This window comes from Phytophthora cinnamomi (assembly GCF_018691715.1).
Source record: "Phytophthora cinnamomi strain GKB4 chromosome Unknown Contig16, whole genome shotgun sequence".
Taxonomy (NCBI): Eukaryota; Oomycota; class Peronosporomycetes; order Peronosporales; family Peronosporaceae; genus Phytophthora; species Phytophthora cinnamomi.
This window is the reverse complement of record NW_027150949.1, coordinates 2021186-2037252: the sequence shown is the minus strand read 5'-3', so window position 1 is coordinate 2037252 and position 16067 is coordinate 2021186. Positions and strand designations below refer to the sequence as shown.

The 16067-nt window shown below is 57.7% G+C and overlaps 7 protein-coding genes across 9 annotated transcripts; 4 read left to right on the top strand and 3 right to left on the bottom strand.

Annotated features, from left to right (window-relative positions):
• Nucleotides 1-159: 159 nt before the first annotated feature.
• On the top strand, nt 160-4056 carry IUM83_02619 (chromatin structure-remodeling complex subunit snf21-like protein; the record flags this gene model as incomplete). The annotated part of the gene is made up of 3 exons (XM_067926556.1): nt 160-2770; nt 2835-2887; nt 2971-4056. The coding sequence occupies 3 exons, from the start codon at nt 160-162 to the stop codon at nt 4054-4056; spliced, it is 3750 nt and encodes a 1249-aa protein (XP_067796569.1).
• A 122-nt stretch (nt 4057-4178) lies between these two features.
• On the bottom strand, nt 4179-5265 carry IUM83_02618 (Serine/threonine-protein phosphatase ppe1; the record flags this gene model as incomplete). Its single annotated transcript, XM_067926555.1, has 3 exons — nt 4179-4283; nt 4347-4562; nt 4642-5265. 3 exons carry the CDS (start codon nt 5263-5265, stop codon nt 4179-4181), a joined length of 945 nt encoding a protein of 314 aa, XP_067796570.1.
• Nucleotides 5266-5626: 361 nt separating this feature from the next.
• Nucleotides 5627-6235, top strand: IUM83_02617 (uncharacterized protein; the record flags this gene model as incomplete). Its single annotated transcript, XM_067926554.1, has 1 exon — nt 5627-6235. One exon carries the CDS (start codon nt 5627-5629, stop codon nt 6233-6235), a length of 609 nt encoding a protein of 202 aa, XP_067796480.1.
• Nucleotides 6236-8302: 2067 nt separating this feature from the next.
• Nucleotides 8303-10576, top strand: IUM83_02616 (the record flags this gene model as incomplete). Of its 2 annotated transcripts, none has more annotated exons than XM_067926553.1 (1): nt 8303-10576. In XM_067926553.1, one exon carries the CDS (start codon nt 8303-8305, stop codon nt 10574-10576), a length of 2274 nt encoding a protein of 757 aa, XP_067796481.1. The 2 variants fall into 2 exon arrangements, with proteins under 2 accessions (XP_067796481.1, XP_067796482.1); XM_067926552.1 differs by having other exon boundaries at nt 9551-10576.
• A 242-nt stretch (nt 10577-10818) lies between these two features.
• IUM83_02615 (Serine/threonine protein Kinase) lies at nt 10819-12429 on the top strand (the record flags this gene model as incomplete). Of its 2 annotated transcripts, XM_067926551.1 has the most annotated exons (2): nt 10819-11864; nt 11939-11960. In XM_067926551.1, the coding sequence occupies 2 exons, from the start codon at nt 10819-10821 to the stop codon at nt 11958-11960; spliced, it is 1068 nt and encodes a 355-aa protein (XP_067796579.1). The 2 variants fall into 2 exon arrangements, with proteins under 2 accessions (XP_067796579.1, XP_067796578.1); XM_067926550.1 differs by having other exon boundaries at nt 10819-12429.
• Nucleotides 12430-12491: 62 nt separating this feature from the next.
• IUM83_02614 (uncharacterized protein) lies at nt 12492-12842 on the bottom strand (the record flags this gene model as incomplete). The annotated part of the gene is made up of 1 exon (XM_067926549.1): nt 12492-12842. One exon carries the CDS (start codon nt 12840-12842, stop codon nt 12492-12494), a length of 351 nt encoding a protein of 116 aa, XP_067796580.1.
• A 150-nt stretch (nt 12843-12992) lies between these two features.
• On the bottom strand, nt 12993-15899 carry IUM83_02613 (uncharacterized protein; the record flags this gene model as incomplete). Its single annotated transcript, XM_067926548.1, has 3 exons — nt 12993-13679; nt 13754-13870; nt 13944-15899. The coding sequence occupies 3 exons, from the start codon at nt 15897-15899 to the stop codon at nt 12993-12995; spliced, it is 2760 nt and encodes a 919-aa protein (XP_067796576.1).
• Nucleotides 15900-16067: the final 168 nt, after the last annotated feature.

Below are 16067 nucleotides of genomic sequence, written 5' to 3'. Positions count from 1 at the left end.
CTTTGATTGCTCCCTTTTTAAGTCTGCGTCATACCCAAAATTGTGTAGCGCACACCACCCATCACGTCCATACTGAGACCAAGTGAACGGCTGTTCCGCCACTAACCAAAGCCAAAGCGAAAAGCGCGCGCCTCCTCTCCTCGTCCTCGTCCTCGCCCGATGGAGCCCGCGTCCGCGCCCGCGCCTGCAGCGGCGGCGCCGCGCGTGACGCTGACGCCCGCCGACGTGAAGAAGCTGATGGACGCGGCCCTGCGCATGCAGCGCGCGGGCCAGAAGCACCACCCCAAGTACCAGCAGATCGTGGCGCTGCTGCGGCAGTACCAGCAGCAGCACCGGCAGCGCCAGGCGCAGATGCAGCAGCTCCAGCCCCAGGCACAGCCGCCCATGCAGTCGCTGGACGTGGCGGCCAACCCGTTCATGCAGCAGAAGACGACGCTCTTCTCGGACAAGCAGCTCGAGTACCTGCACAACCAGATCCGCGCCTACAAGGCGCTGTGCCACTCCATGGACACGGCCATCGCCCAGGCCAAGCAGCTCAGCGCCGCGGGGCTGGCCATGCCCCCCATGGACCCGGCCGGCTCGATGGCGGGGGCGCGGGCCCCGCAGCAGCCGCAGGCCGTGGACCCGCCCGTGCTGGAGCTGCTGACCCCCAAGTGGACGCGCGCGGCGCGCAACCTGCTGTACGTCGGGCCCAACTTCCTGGACGGAGACCTCATCGGCATCGAGAGCAAGGGCAACCTGGCCTTCGGGCCCTTCGACGTCTGCACGCCGTGGCTCGGCGCCAACGACGTGGCGCTCAAAATGAGGTACATGCACACGCTGCAGCAGTTCCTGACGTCCAGTCTGGAGAAGCTCGAGAGCCACACGGGCGACCTCGACGAGAACGAGCAGCGCACGCTGAGGGACCTGCGCTGCGTGCTGCTGCAGCAGAAGCTGCAACGTCACGTGGCCAAGGCGCACACGACCCGCTTGGCGCTGCTGGGAGAGCCGTCCGCAGTCGATCGCAAGTCCTTTCGACGCCGTCGCCCGGTCTCCCGCGTGGAGCTGCAGAGCGACGAGCGCGAGAAGCGCAAGAAGTCCGTGGCCATGGAGAAGAAGCGCCGCGCAGACCACCAAATGTACCTCAAGGCCGTCCTGAACCACTCGCGCGAGTTCTTCGCGTACCACAAGAATGTCAAGGCGCAGGTCAGCAAGTCCGCGAAGGCTGTCAAGGGCTTTATCGATCAGAAGAATTCCAAGGCGGAGCGCGAGGAAGATCGCCAAGAGAAGCTGCGTCTTAAGGCGCTGAAGGCGAACGATATGGAAGCTTACGGTAAGCTGGTGGCTGAAGCCAAGAATGAGCGTCTGACGTATCTGCTGAGTCAAACAAACAGCTACCTGGACAGCATTCGTCAATTGGTGCGCCAGCACAAGCGGAAACATCACGTGGTGGACGAATACACGGCGCACTACGACGCACACCATGACGGTGGCAAGGATACGAATGCTGACGATGACCAGGATGACGATCTGAATTACCTGGAGATTGCGTCGAAGGGAGAGCTACCTCGCCAACCTCTTATGCTTGTTGGTGGTGACCTGAAGGAGTACCAGTTGCGGGGTTTGCAGTGGATGGTGTCTCTGTACGACAACCACTTGAATGGTATTCTGGCTGATGAAATGGGTCTGGGTAAAACGATCCAGTCCATTTCACTGCTTACCTATGTGACAGAGGTCAAGCACAATCACGGTCCTTTCCTGGTGGTCGTGCCTCTCTCTACTTTGTCGAATTGGGTGAACGAGTTTAAGAAGTGGGCTCCCGATCTTGTGCTTGTGGTGTACAAGGGCCCGCCGCAAGTGCGCAAGGAACTTCACAGGCAGGAAATGGCGTCGTGTCAATTCAATGTGCTCCTGACAACGTATGAGTACATTATGAAGGACAAGCACGTGCTGCGTAAGTACGATTGGCAGTACATTATTGTTGATGAGGGTCATCGTATGAAGAATGCGCAGAGCAAGTTCGCCATGACGCTCGGAAGTATGTACACATCGCGCAACCGATTGTTGTTGACGGGTACCCCGCTGCAGAATAGTCTGCCGGAACTGTGGGCTTTGCTAAACTTCTTGCTGCCTACAATTTTCGAGTCCGTTGACACGTTCGAGCAGTGGTTCAGCAAACCTTTCGCGCAGTTCTCTGGCAATGGTGACTCCAACGAGCTTTCAGATGAAGAGCGAATGCTTATCATCAACCGTCTGCACCAGGTTCTGCGTCCCTTTTTGCTGCGTCGTGTCAAAGCCTCTGTGCTTGATCAGCTTCCGGATAAGGTGGAGAAGGTGCTAAAATGCGAGCTTTCTGGCTGGCAAAAGATTATGTATCGACGTATCCAAGAAGGCGGTGCGTTGCTCATGGAGACGACAGATGGCTCGGGTAAAAAGAAGGGAAAGACAAAGTACACGTCGAAGGGTCTGTCCAACGTTCTGATGCAGCTGCGGAAAGTGTGCAACCACCCTTACCTCTTCCAGACAAACGGGTACCAGATTGACTTCGATATCGTCCGTTCATCTGGCAAGTTCGAGTTGCTGGATCGCATGCTGCCGAAGCTGAAAGCCGCCGGTCACCGCGTGCTGATGTTCAGTCAGATGACGCAATTGATGCACGTTCTGGAGGACTACTTCAATTATCGTGGCTTCCGCTACCTCCGTCTGGACGGTTCCACAAGTGCCGATGAACGTGAACAGCGCATGTTCATGTTTAACGCGCCAGACTCGCCGTTCTTTATCTTCCTTCTCAGTACGCGTGCTGGTGGTCTCGGACTAAATCTCGCGACAGCTGACACGGTCATTATCTTTGACAGTGATTGGAACCCTGCCATGGATGCTCAGGCTCAGGATCGCGCGCATCGTATTGGTCAGAAGAATGAAGTCCGCGTGTTCAGACTTGTCACCAACAGTCCTGTGGAGGAGAAGATTCTATCGCGTGCTACCGACAAGATGAATATGAACAATCTTGTTGTGGAGGCTGGCAAATTTAACAATCGCTCCAAGGAAGCAGAACGACGTGCAATGCTTGAGAGCCTGATCAAGATGGAGCAGGAGGAGGCAGCGCACGCTGCTCATGGTGATGATGACGCATCGAACGTTCTGTTGGATGACGAGATTAACGAGATGATGGCACTGACTGACGAAGAGCTTGCGCTGTACCATCGTTTGGATATTGAGCGTAAAGCCCGTGAAGCAAAGGAGTGGGAAGAGTACTGCAAGCAATACAATGTACCGCACTCTCCTCGTCCTCGCCTAATGTCGGAGAAGGATGCTCCGGCTTGGCTGCGCGAAGCCAATGAAGTTATGGAACACGATATCGCTACCGGAAAGCACGACAAGGACAGCTGGAATTTTGATCTGGAAACCGTTGCAGGCAAGCCGCGCAAGCGCAAAGAGATGTCGTACCGTGATCAGTTTACAGATGCAGAGTTTGTTAAGATGTGTGAGGACGGAATCGATGAGAACGAGGTGAAGGCTGCGGCGAAGAGCCCCAAGGGCTCTAAACAAGGGAAGCGTAAACGTGATGAGGACGAAGAATTCGTGGACACTGTTGCTGTTGAAGACGAGGACAACCCCAATGAGGATGATGCTTCGCGGCGTGAACGCAAAATGCTGTGCTACTACTACCGCAAGGTCTACGAGGCCGTTACCAAACTCAAAGACCCTAGCGGGCGTCTGCGCTCCGACTTGTACCTGGAGAAGCCATCCGCAGTGGACTACCCTGATTATTACGGCATTGTGAAGCATCCGATGGACTTGGCGACCATCAAGGCACGCCTCGACAAATACTACTACGCGTCGCACGAACAATTTGAAGGGGACTTCAACCTAATGATTGGCAACGCTCAGCTCTACAACCACCCGGAATCGCTGGTGGTATATGACGCGCTGGAGATCGACAAGTGCGTGAAGACGAAGATGAAGCCCCTGCATTTGAAAACGATGGAGCAGATCGCGGCAGCGTACGAGAAGGCCAAGAAGGACCACAAGCGCCGCTCCAAGGCGCGCAAGGATAAGAAGCGCCGGCATCACTAAGTGCAGTAAGGTGTCCACGTCAAGTGCTTTACTCCATTCCAGTAAGCTTACCGTACAAAATCTATCGACCCTCCTTGTCTCGTAGTTCTTATTGCTTGCATCATCGTTCCACACGAGTGGATTTATGTAAAGTAGCCAGCGTCGATGGCGTCCGAGCTCGTGCCCTTGCTGTCCAGCACGCCGATGTTCCTGGACGACGGCGCCTCCTTGAACGTCTTGTACGTGCGCTACAACAAAGCAACAGTTCGTCAACCATTCCGTCTCTCACGCCATGACAAGACGGCGCTCACCTCAAGGTGGTCATCAACAGCCATGACCGCTGCCAAGTTGCCGAAGCGGTGGCAGTAGTTGGGCGCGCTCCAGACCGTCGAGAAGGTCTCCCTGAACAGCACCTGGAAGCCTTCCATGCACAACTGGTGCGCCCTCGCCATGTGCGCCAGCTTGTTGGTGTGCAGGAACTTCTCGACCACGTCCCCCCCGAAGATGTAGCCCGCTCCTCTCGGCGACTACACCAATAACCACAACAACAGCAACAGCTCGTCAGCCTCTCTCTCTTCTTGTGCTGCTCCTCCACGCTCGCCTCACCATGTGAAAGCCGAGCGTCTTGGCGTCCGGGTCGGACCAGACGATGTCGGCGAAGATGCCGTCGGGCGGGATCTCCTGGAAGCGGTCGAGCATGCGCAGCTGGTCCAGGTGGTGCAGCGCCGGGCTGAGTCCGCCGTGCAGGCACAGCAGGCGGTCGTCCACGAGCGCGCCCAGCGGCAGGAAGTCGAAGAGCTCCATGAAGGCCTTGTACACGCGCGCGTCGCCGTCGTACTTCTTCATGCACTCGATCTGGAAGCCGTAGACCTGCGTCGTCTGGCGCGACTCGTGGTTGCCGCGCAGCAGCGTCACGCGCTCCGGGTAGCTGGCCTTGAGCACGCACAGCAGCGAGATGGTCTCCACGCTCATGGCGCCGCGGTCCACGAAGTCCCCGAGGAAGACGTAGCTCGTGGCCGGCGCCTGGCCCGACAGCTTGAAGAGCTCCAGCAGGTCGTGGAACTGCCCGTGGATGTCGCCGCACACGGCCACGGGCGCCGCCACGCGCACCACGTTGTCGTCCTCCACCAGCAGGTCCTTCACGCGCTCGCACAGCGCCAGCACGGCGTTGGCCTCCAGGTGCTCGCCGCGCTGCAGCCGCTCCAGGTGCCGCGCGTAGTTGGTCGCCATGTTCGACGTCGACGCCAAATGGAAGCGTGAAGTAGCATTAGTGGCAGCAGCGTCGTGTGCGCTACATCCGCTGGTGTGGATGAACACCAATGCTACTTCAGACCTTGAAGTGGCCTTTGTTAGTAACAAGTCGTTACTGCCCAATTCGGTGCGCGGACCACCATTGAGCACGTTACAGTGGACGCGACATGTCGTCCACGTGCGAGTGGACTGCCTCATCTTCAGGAATTTCCACCGAGTCGACAGGAAGGCGAGCGATGGCGACAGTTGCTCATTCAGCTCTCGCCTCACTCCCAAATTTGAATCGCGGTGCCTTGTGGAAGGACCACATTCGCAAGACACTTATTGCTGGCGGTGTGCGATGCCGAAGCTCGACTCGAGCGTCCACAGCAGGATGCGGGTGATAAACGCGATAAGGCAGCGCTGTGCGGGGGTGAACGGCAACCAGAAAATCCCCAAGCGCGTCTTCACGCAGGTGCAAGGCATGCACCAAGTGATCCTGGGGCTTGAAAAGTTGACCGGAATGCCAAGCACCGGAACCGTGCTCGAAAGGTACAAGATAATCGTGGTTGACTTTCAAGAGCGCGTGGGGAGATACCAGAGCAAGAATCCCTTCCAGCGCCTGGTGCACCATCGAAAGATGATGAGCGAGTTCGAACGTATTCAAGGAATCGTTACCGCGCTTCTTCAGATGCTGAGCATGGAGATGGCGGCCGAGATCGAAGACTTGAAGCAGCAATGGAAAGCTGATCGATGTGCAGTAAACGACCACCTAGCAAGTCTGCTAGAAGACGCCTCGGCCAGTCTCCTCGAGCTGCAAGACGTGCGAGATGCCTTGCTGTTGCTTCAAAACAGTTCAGCGAAGCCTGTGGATATTACTATGTACTTTGACGATTTACAGAGAGTTGGGAAAGGATCATCTGGTACGATGGCGAGTGAGTCCTCGCTTGGTCGCGACAACGAAGAGTGATGGAGCAGCGAAGGAGCTTGCTGGTCTGCGGGGTTTACTTGCATACTTGAGCAAGATTGTATTGCTTTCCAATATAAAATACTTAGAAGTATGACCCTTATAGACCAGTGGCTGGGCTTGGAATTGACCTACTAGCATAGTAAGCAAAAATTTTGTCGAGTCGCCTTAAGAATCCCAGAGGAATCTGTCGGGCATCCTTGGCTAGTTGTGAGTCAAATCCACCACAAACCGATTCATAGTTCTATATACCGTGTTTCTTGCCTTATTGATACTTCTACTAAAGGCTCCCCGTATCGTATCGCAATGATGTTAATTCGATGGTTGCAGTTGACTGAAATTTGCTCCTTCGCTTTGATCACAGTGCGTTGCCAACACGTAAAAACCAAGCATGAATGGTGAATACAACTTGTACTGTACAATTACGCACTGTATGGTAGAGTGCATTGAGGAGGGATTTCAATATCTTGCTGCTCCAGAACTCCCGAAGAGGCATATACCATGTACAGCAGTGGCAAGGGCACAAATGGCATTAGTGTTTTTCGGGGAGGGGTGGTACAGCTCCATGTGGCGAGACGAATGGAGCGTAACAGGATACTACCGGTAACGGCAGATGGACACTGCCGGCAGCAGATAGACCTTGTGTCTTCCTACCAGTATGTGCTTAACCACCAAGAGTCTCCCTGCCGACATCTACTGGCTAAGGTAGTTCCAATTCGGCCGAGCAACACGTCTTCAAGTTCTTGTTAGCCGCGGACAGTATCTCGACTCGAGATTCTCGATCTTTACAAACATGTACAAGAATCAAGATGTGGTCATTTCAGTGCTGCTGCGCACTCACTACGCGGAACTGGGGGCAGATGCGTTCCTCAACACTGTCATTCAAGTTTCAAAACTCGACCCCCCCCCCAATTGTTCGGTTTATAGGTGTTGCTTGGAACTCCCTCGATGATTTATGTGCTGTGTTCGAGTTCGTATCCGGCGGCAACCTTCGTTTGTTACTCTCGAATTTCAAGGCACGCAGTTACCCGAAGGGGTTCGACAAAGACAAAGTGAGTATTGCACTGCAGATTGCGCAGGCACTTGCGTTCATGCACTCGCTTCACATTACGCACGACGATATCCGGCCAGAAAGTGTTCTGCTGACCGATTAGGGAAACGCGAAACTCACGGGCTTTCACCGGTGTCCGCCTCCGAGACATCGGGATAATGTGGATATCTGGCTTGCTGAACCGCTCGGTGGCCATGGAAGCTGCGTTAGAAGGCACTAGAGCTGCTTTCGTCATCTCGCATCCCCGAGGAGTTCGGTAAATCTGACGCGTTTGCGTTTGGCATGTTGCCCACGGAGCCTGACAGACATACCCTGGCGTACGATTCCCCGGAAATCCACGATGTTCAACAAGAGATCAGCGACAACCAGGTCGTCTCCGCCATGGGTGGATCTAACGAGCAAAACGATCTCTCCGAAGACGACACATCCAAGTGAAACAGCTTCGTCAAAGACTGACCACTTGGAGTTCAAATACGTGTTGCCACTTGAAGCTTACGATGAAGGTGGAATCTGCGTTCGACGAGCATGCATCCTTCTTACCTAGTATTACGGTTAGTACGTGAATGAGTTCCCTGCAATAAATGCGCTGAATTTCTGAATGTATCATGTGTGCACGAAAAGTAGTCAAATAGCATGCAACTTACACTGAACCACATCTACAAAAAGCCGTCGTTCGGCCACGGGTGCCTCAGCACTAGCACAGACACGCAGTTAAGTCTGCCCTCATCAGCTATGGCTACAAATGTCGAAAATTCATGGCATTACTCATACCCCGAGTTTCACCGCCTCAACTCGCCAGTGCGGTGTCCAAGCGCGTGTCCGATGCACTCGTCATTTGTGCCTACTCATTTCTTCATGAGGCATGCCATTGAGGTCGATACAACAGAGTTGAGGCGGACAGTAGAAGCAGTCGACTAGGCAAGCTGCTCGCTCGGGCATTCTAGTCATTCTCCAATTTTCCAACTCAACAACTCGAGTACCTTTCGACCCCTTCAGCTACTCGCAGCCGATACTCTAACATGGTGATGGTGACGAAGCCCATGACTGCAGTCGTCGCAGCCGTGTTGGCGAGACTCGCGTTGGCCTCCGACGTGCAAACGCAACAAGATGCCGTGAAATACACCGGGTCGACTCAGCAAGATGTCGTCGAGCAGTACGCCGGATCGACGGAGCAAGATACAGTCGGACTGTATGATGGATCGACGCAACAAGCCGTTGACGCTGATCAACAAGCCACCCTTTCATCAGCAACTGATGTTTCGGTGCAGCACGATGCTGTGTATTCCATGCCTTCGTCGCGCGGGCCTATTTGCTCTGGTTCGGGCAAGGTCCCCTCAGGAACGGCCTGTCCAGTCAAGGGCGACATCGCAACAACGGCTTGTAAGCCATATCTGCTGTCGTACACTACTGGTGGTTGCGTGGCCCCAGTCGACGCAACATGCGCTATCGTCACGGGCACTACTTGGGGTTGCGTTTTCCGTGGTGAAACCTCGCTTCGAGGTAGCTACGCAGCATCCGGGTCGGGGTACGAGCAAGAGGACGACGACGAGATCACCTTCCCTGTGCAGCAGTCGAGTGCTGAAGGTTCTTCGACGGAGACTGGAACGCAATACACGGTTCAATCTCAAGAAGTTACCCCGTGCCCGACACTCCACATCGCTGATGAGGTAGACACTCCTTGCCCAACACTTCACATTCGCTCCGACTGTGAGACGGATTTGACTGCTGCCTCGAGTAACTCAGGCAAGCCGACTCAGCAAGGAGTGAGCAGCAACCAGGGCTCGTACCAGTCGCACCCTGTCCAAACCAGCACGACTGCGACCACTTATCAAACCAGCACGAGCAGTGACAGTCAGGCTTCCTACGAAATCTATGCGCAGACTGACCAGGTTGGCACTACTGTCAAGACATCCTCCACTGAATTGGACCAGAACAATTCGAGCGGGGACAATGCTAACGGCAGCAAGAATGACTCTCAGACTACCCAAATTTCCTATCACGCGGGCGACATCAGCCAAGATATCTCCGCGTCGAAGCCCAACAAGAGCGGCAAGAACAACGAGAGTCAGGACAGTGCTGATTCTGCTGCCTCGACGCCTGTCAAGGACAACCAACTCGGTACGGGTGGTGGAAGCTACGACAGAGCTGATGCTGTCCAGTCAACGCAAAATGTGAATGTCGATAGCAGTGAGAGTGAAGATATCGCCGCGTCTAAACCTGTCAAGAACATCGACAGTGAGGAGAGCAATGTTGACAAAGACACTGTCATGTCAAAATATGAGAAGGGCGGCGACAACGATGGCAGCCAAGAAAGTGTTGACTTTTCCGCGTCGAAACCCGGTAGGGAAGTCCATGATGACAAGGATGTCGGACGCAGCGGCAGTCAGGATGTAGCGTCAAAGCCTGCCCAAGGCGGCAAGGGTGGCCGTCCGAGCCAATATGACAACAGTAGTGATAGCCAAGATGCTGCACTTTCGTACCCTCGCAAAGGTGACAAGGGTTCTAAGGACAAGACTGGCAATGACAGCCAAGATGTTGGATCATTGAGCCCAGGGAAGGGCGTCAAGCCTGGAAAGGACGATGATAGCCATGATAGCGTCGATGCTGCTGCCTCGAATGCCAGTCATGACAACGAAATTCTACAGGCAGGGAGCCGTCAAGCTGACGACGATACCCCAGTGATGAAGTTCCGCAAGGGTCGTTATGCTGGTGACCAGGGCAGCCAGGGCATTGTCACATCCAAACCTGGCAGAGGTGGCGAGAGCCACGAGCGCGACGACTACAGCGATAGCAACGATGTTGCATCGAAACGCATCGAGAATGATGACAGTCAGGATGTTGCTAAGGGCCGCAAAGGTGGGCATCCCGAGAGTGAGAGTGGCGACAGCGCGGATGCTGCTGCCTGGAAGCCCAACAAAGGTGGCAAGCCTGAGAGCTCGAGCAGTGACAGCGACGATAGCGCTGCCTCGAAGCCTAGAAAGGGCGGCAAGAGCGGCAAACCTGAGAGTGCCAACAGCGACAGTCAGGATGTTTCTGCTTCAATGACCAGTAAAGGCGGCAAGCAGGAAGGCGAGCGTAGTGACAGCGACGACACTGCTGCCTCGAAGCCCAACAAGGGCGGCAGCTCTGGCAAGCAAATCGACCGCAGCAACAGCAAGGGAGACCATTCGAAGCCCAACAAGGGCAGCAGCAGCTACACGACCGCGCCCCCAACGGCGGCTGCCTCGACGGAGGCTGCTCGCCTGCTGGGGAACGTTGACGAGTGGCTGGTCGCTTTCAAGAGAGGCTTCTAGACAGCTACCCCGTAGGTTTTGGTCTAGTGCCACATCCACCCGAAGACCGCCGCACACCGAGAGTGTCGTCCGAGTTGCAGCTCGCGCTCTTACACGTAATACACGCTTTACATTTTTGCCCCCACCTGGCGCCAAGTTGAAGCGCACTTCAACTATTCCGCATCGCAGTTCCATTCCGCGTCGCAGGCTGATCACCCACTCCGGCTCGTTCGCGCTATGCGGCACAATCACTACGGCCGAGGATGTGGTGGCTCGGCCCGTGCGCGGCCTGGTCGTGCGCGTCGGACGTGGCGCCCGCGAGCGGCCACAGCAAGAGCAGGAGCAACTGGGTGGACCTGCGTCCTCTGGGCGTCGCCGCGCCGCCTGCGCCGCCCTCGGGGCCGCGCCCGGGGCTCTACACGGCGCGCCACCGCGTGACGCAGGAGCTGGCGGCGCTCAAGGTGCTGGACCGCCGCCTGCTGCGCCAGCGCGCGACGCGGCGCCGCCTGCGCCAAGAGGTTCGCGTGCTGCAGCTGGCGCGCGGCCACCAGAACCTGCTGCGCCTGCACGAGGCCAAGGCCGTGGGCCCGCGCGTGGAGCTGGCCTTCGAGCTGGCGCGCGGCGGCGAGGTGATGCCCCGCCTGCGCTCGGAGAGGGACGCGAGCCGCGTGCTGCGGCAGGCGGCGCACGGGCTGCAGTTCCTGCACGAGCGCGGCGTCGTGCACGGCGAGGTGCGGCCCGAGCACCTGCTCTTCAGCGACGACGAGCCGGACGCGCGCGTGCTGCTGGCGGCGTTCGGCCGCGCGGCCCCGTGGCGCGCGCTGACGCTGCGCTGCCGCCCCAGGGCGCGCGGCTTCCTGTGGGACGACGCCCACCACGTGCACTTCGTGCCGCCGTTCCTGCTGACCCGCAAGCGCGGGCTCAAGTGGACGCAGGTGGTCGCGGAGGACGACGCGGGACGTCTGGTGACCAACTGGAGGGAGGCGCAGCAGATCGACGTCTGGGCGCTCGGCGTCACGCTGTTCGTGCTGCTGTGTGGCTGCTTCCCGTTCGGAGGTACAGGTGAACGAGAGGACAGCGCGGCCGACGTCGAGCGCCGCGTGCTGCAGGACAAGCTGGCGTTCCCCGAGGGCGGCGCGCTGCTGAGTCGCGCCGCCAAGGATCTGCTGCGCCGGCTGCTGGAGAAGGACGCCGACGCGGCCATGAGCATGGACGAGGTGGCGGCGCACCCGTGGCTGAATGGCGGCGTGGCGCCGGCGGTCAGCTGGAGCGCCGACATGCTGGCGCAGCATGCCATCTTCACGGCGCGGTACGCCGAACAAGTGGCTGCTGTCGCGTACCGACCGTCGCTGTCGACGAGCTCCACCACCTCCAACGTCCAAGCTGCACTCGAGAATCAGGGTGACGCGGCAAATGCGCCCCTGAGTGGAGCTAGCACACTGGGGACTTACGACGGCCCGCGTAGCAGTCTTGGGGGCTGCGGCGGCGCTATGTTGAAGCGTGACACGCTCGAGGTGGAGGCGGAAGAAGAAGAAGCGCGCCCGTCCTTTATGTCTACGCACGGCACCCAGCTGCAGCTGGATGAGGACGCACAGCAAGAGCGTCCGAGCGCGGACTGCTTCATGCGTCTCGCCAGCCTCGAGATGGGGGGCAACAACATGAACACCAACAGCGATGACGAAGACGTTGTAGCTGACCCCGGGACAAGCAGTTCCCGGGATGCCGCAGTCGACGCACCCAGCACTGCAGTTGATGACCGACATCCCGTGGCGCGACAGAAGTCGCTAGACAAAATGTGGCAGGTGCTGTTGCGCCAACGCCGCTTCTTCTCGTCCAAGTCGCTGAGTAGCGGCTCCAGCAACGACAGATCATGAAAAGGGACTGGTAAGGAGAGACTGCGAATGTAGATTTATTAACTGGTGTCTTGCTTCGTCTGTCAGAGCTTGGGTCCGAGAGATCGCGCGAGTGCTTCCAAGTTGGCGTTCCCAGGCGTGTGCAGGTAGGTCAGTCGATTCATGCGCGGCTGAAGCGCTGCAAGCGTGGCCTCGGTGTTGAACACCACCTTGAGCACCGCATCCTCGTCTTGGTTGTCCTTCTTCATAGTGGATCCGCTGGGGGAGCCTCGTCGCATCTTGTCGGGGGAGTCGGCTTCTTGTTGTTGCTGGTGTTCGTCGTCAGGGAGAGAGGAGCTGTGCTGGTCAGTGGGGTATGCGTTCATGCCGCTTAAGACCGCTTGGTCTGCGCTCTGGCGAAGCAGCTCGTTGTAGTAGAAGTAGATGGAGGCCATTCCTACTGCTCTCTCCAACACCAAAGAACGAATGCAGACGGAGATTCATGAGACGGAAAGTGCACCAACTCGGAGGCTCAAGTTTTTCTCGAGCTCTTGGTTATTTTCTGCGCTGTAACGAGGTGGCCACGCTTCCCTCATTTTAGACAGTTAGTAGAGCGGAGGTGCTGCCGAACTCGCACTAGCTGAAGACACTCGACGCGGCTGGTCTAGGACTCTTTGTCGCATGCCAGCGACGCAGTCGTTGATCTTGGCAAGTGCTTGATGCTCGGGGCTGTCGTGGTCCGCTCGCAGCTCTTCCACGTGCTGGGTATGCGCCTGCGGCTCCATCTCGAGCGCGCGACGCAGGTCGTCCACGATGAAGTTGCCTTCACCGCCCACGGCGCTCAGCACGTTGTGGAAGTAGCCCAGATCGGCAGCCAACTGCTGCGCGCCCATCTCGGACAGCACTGAAATGGAGCACACTGAGCGCAGGAACGCAGCCAGAGTACCGCTGGCGACCGCTGCAGTCCACAAGTCCACGAACTCCGCTGCCGTTGGCGCGGGCTCTGCTGCAGCAGACTTGTTGTCCGCACCGAAAATTCGCTGGCACGTCGCGAGCTCAGGTGGCGCCAAGTGCAGCATTTGCCCCAAGCGAGCCCACTCTGCTTGAACACAAATTTCCTGTGCCCCACGAGAAGCCACGAAGGCGTTCTCGAGACTACTGCTCTCGGCAAAGGGCTCGAGCTGTGGGAGAAGCGACAGTAACAGGTCGGCTACCATTGTGATGTAGTCTTGAGGAAGCATGCTGAAGGTCGGGAGATCGCCCAGAGCTGCGTCTGGCATCCTGCGCCAATTCTGCACGAAAAGTAAACCGTCTCAGTCATTAAATGAGGCTGGATGGGAGGGCCTAGCTATCATTTTTGACGTACTTCGTTGACGGGCAGTGTCTCCAGTACGCGTGCGATTGGAAGAAATACTGTGTCGTATGTGAGCAGCTGAGCCTCTTTCGTCCAAGAACGCACAGCGCGCTGAGCTTCATCTAGTAGCTGCGCGCATTTAAGCAACACACATCAATACAGGTAAAACACCAAAAGCAAATACGGAAGATAAGCCACGCACCGTTGCAGCAGGGTATCGAGATACAGTAGTATCGAAACTTGATGAACCCGCAGAGTGATCCAGCAGCTCCATCTCGAACTGGTGAAACTGTGACTGTCGAATCGGGTCTTCATCATGGAGCCATGACTTCGCGACCGCTGTTACAAGTTTTTTCGGATCCACGAGATCCGCTAGAGCGATACCAGCAGCATCATGGCTTTTTTTGCGACGACCCCGCGGCGACGACGATCCTGACGTCTCACCGAAGAACTGAGCAAGTTGCTCGCGCATTCGAACACGTACGCGGCCATCAAGTGCACAAAGTTGAACTTCCAAAGAGCCACACACCTTTAGGAGTGCCAACGAGGCGTGGAATTGACTCCAGTCTGGCGAGGCCACCAATGACCCACTAGTTGTGCCTTCCACCGGAGAACTAGGCTCTGCTTTGCAGTACTTCCGGATGGCAGGTACAGTCGCGCTTAACGCCAATGTGAATTGCTGTACCGCAGCACCAATGGCCTCCACAGCTTCGGGGAAAGCAGCCCCACCAGTGAACTCGTAACACTGCTGCAGACTTTCGTCAATAAGTATCCATGCCGCTTCAGAAGCTTCTTCGAGGCGTTGAGAGAAGTCCTCGAGTGGCGCAGTATCTGCTGCATCCTGGTCCTCCACTTCGGCTTCGGCGAGATCTCCAGTTTTCTTGGTATTGAACGCAGGAACAAGTCGCAGGAGTGCATCCGTAAGTGCCTCGCTCGTAAAGCGAGTGTATTCTGTGAAGTAAAGTCGATAGGGCTCGAAAACAACCCGCAGAATACCCTCCGCACTTGCGGCCGCGTCGTTGCATTCAGCCAGACTCACGCCAAGCTCAGCTTCCAGCGATCTGAAAAGCTGCACCACTTGGCCAGCGAATCCTCTTGTCGCTTGGAAGCAGCGCAGTAGGCGCCCAAGCTGGAAGTCTGAGCCTGAAGGCCCGCTGCGCACGAGGCGGTCACGGAAGGACTTGGTAAGGGGCTCCACCGTGTTGTGAAGCAGCACAAGCAGCACGCTAACCAGCTCGTCAGTGCCGAACAGCTCTCGGGCATGTCGGCTCTCGCGCTGCAGCATCCGCAGCACGTCCCCGTAGAAATTGTCCAGCCAGATCGCGAAGGCGTCCTCCGCGTCGTCCTGCCCTTCAGTCTGCATCTCTTCGCTGTACGCGTACCACAGGCGGTGCACGTGCGCGGGTCTCGCCCTGCAGAACTCGTCCCGCACCAGGTGCGCTCTGTCCACGCTGGCCAGCACGTCCAGACACCAGCGCAGCGGCGCCACGTCGCCGAGCTCCTCGTCCCTCAGCCTCGTGGCCAGGCGGGGCTGCACCGCCGCCTCGATCTGCGCGCAGAGCCTCTCCATGGTCTGCTTGCGGTCCCAGGCGCCGGGCAGGTCCCGGAGCACGTCGAGACTCGCCTGCATCTCGCGCACGCGGCCGGCCAAGCCGTCGGCGTCGCTGTCCCGCTTGACGTCGCCCTTGAGCGCCTGCGACAGCAGCGCCGGGTCCTCCACGGCCGCGAAGCAGGCTCGCACGTTGCGCCCCCAGCGCGCGGCCTCCACGAGCGCCTGCGAGCAGCTCTGCAGGCGGCGCTTGGCCTCGTGCAGCGTCACCAGGTGGCGCAGGTCCTGGCCCGCGGCGGGCGACGCCGTGGACACGGAGCCGGAGGCGCAGGCCTCGTGCACGGCGTCCAGACGTTTGGTTAGCGGCGTGGCCGCCTGCTGCAGCCCCTGCAGCCGCGTCTGCAGCGCAGGCGCCGAGAGCGACACGTGCTGCAGCGACGCGTGCAGCGACTGCGCCAGCGTCTGCGAGCGCAGCGCCAGCTGCGGCACCAGCGGGACCAGCGCAGAGGCGTCCCCAGAGCGTGCGGCCAGCGCCTCCTCCACCCACGCGAAGGCGTCGAAGCCCGCGGACGCGGAGGCCGCCGACTCGAGCAGCACGACGTCGTCCATCCTACACGTGATGTGTCTGCAGCCGAGTGGATCGGGAGGAACAGTCATGCAGCTCTAATTCGATAGGGTGGATTATATTTTAAATCAGAATATATAAAGTTTTGGGTATGTATGTATTTTGACAAGTGTTCAATTCCGCATCAACTATGTGTTTAAACGGGTACTGAA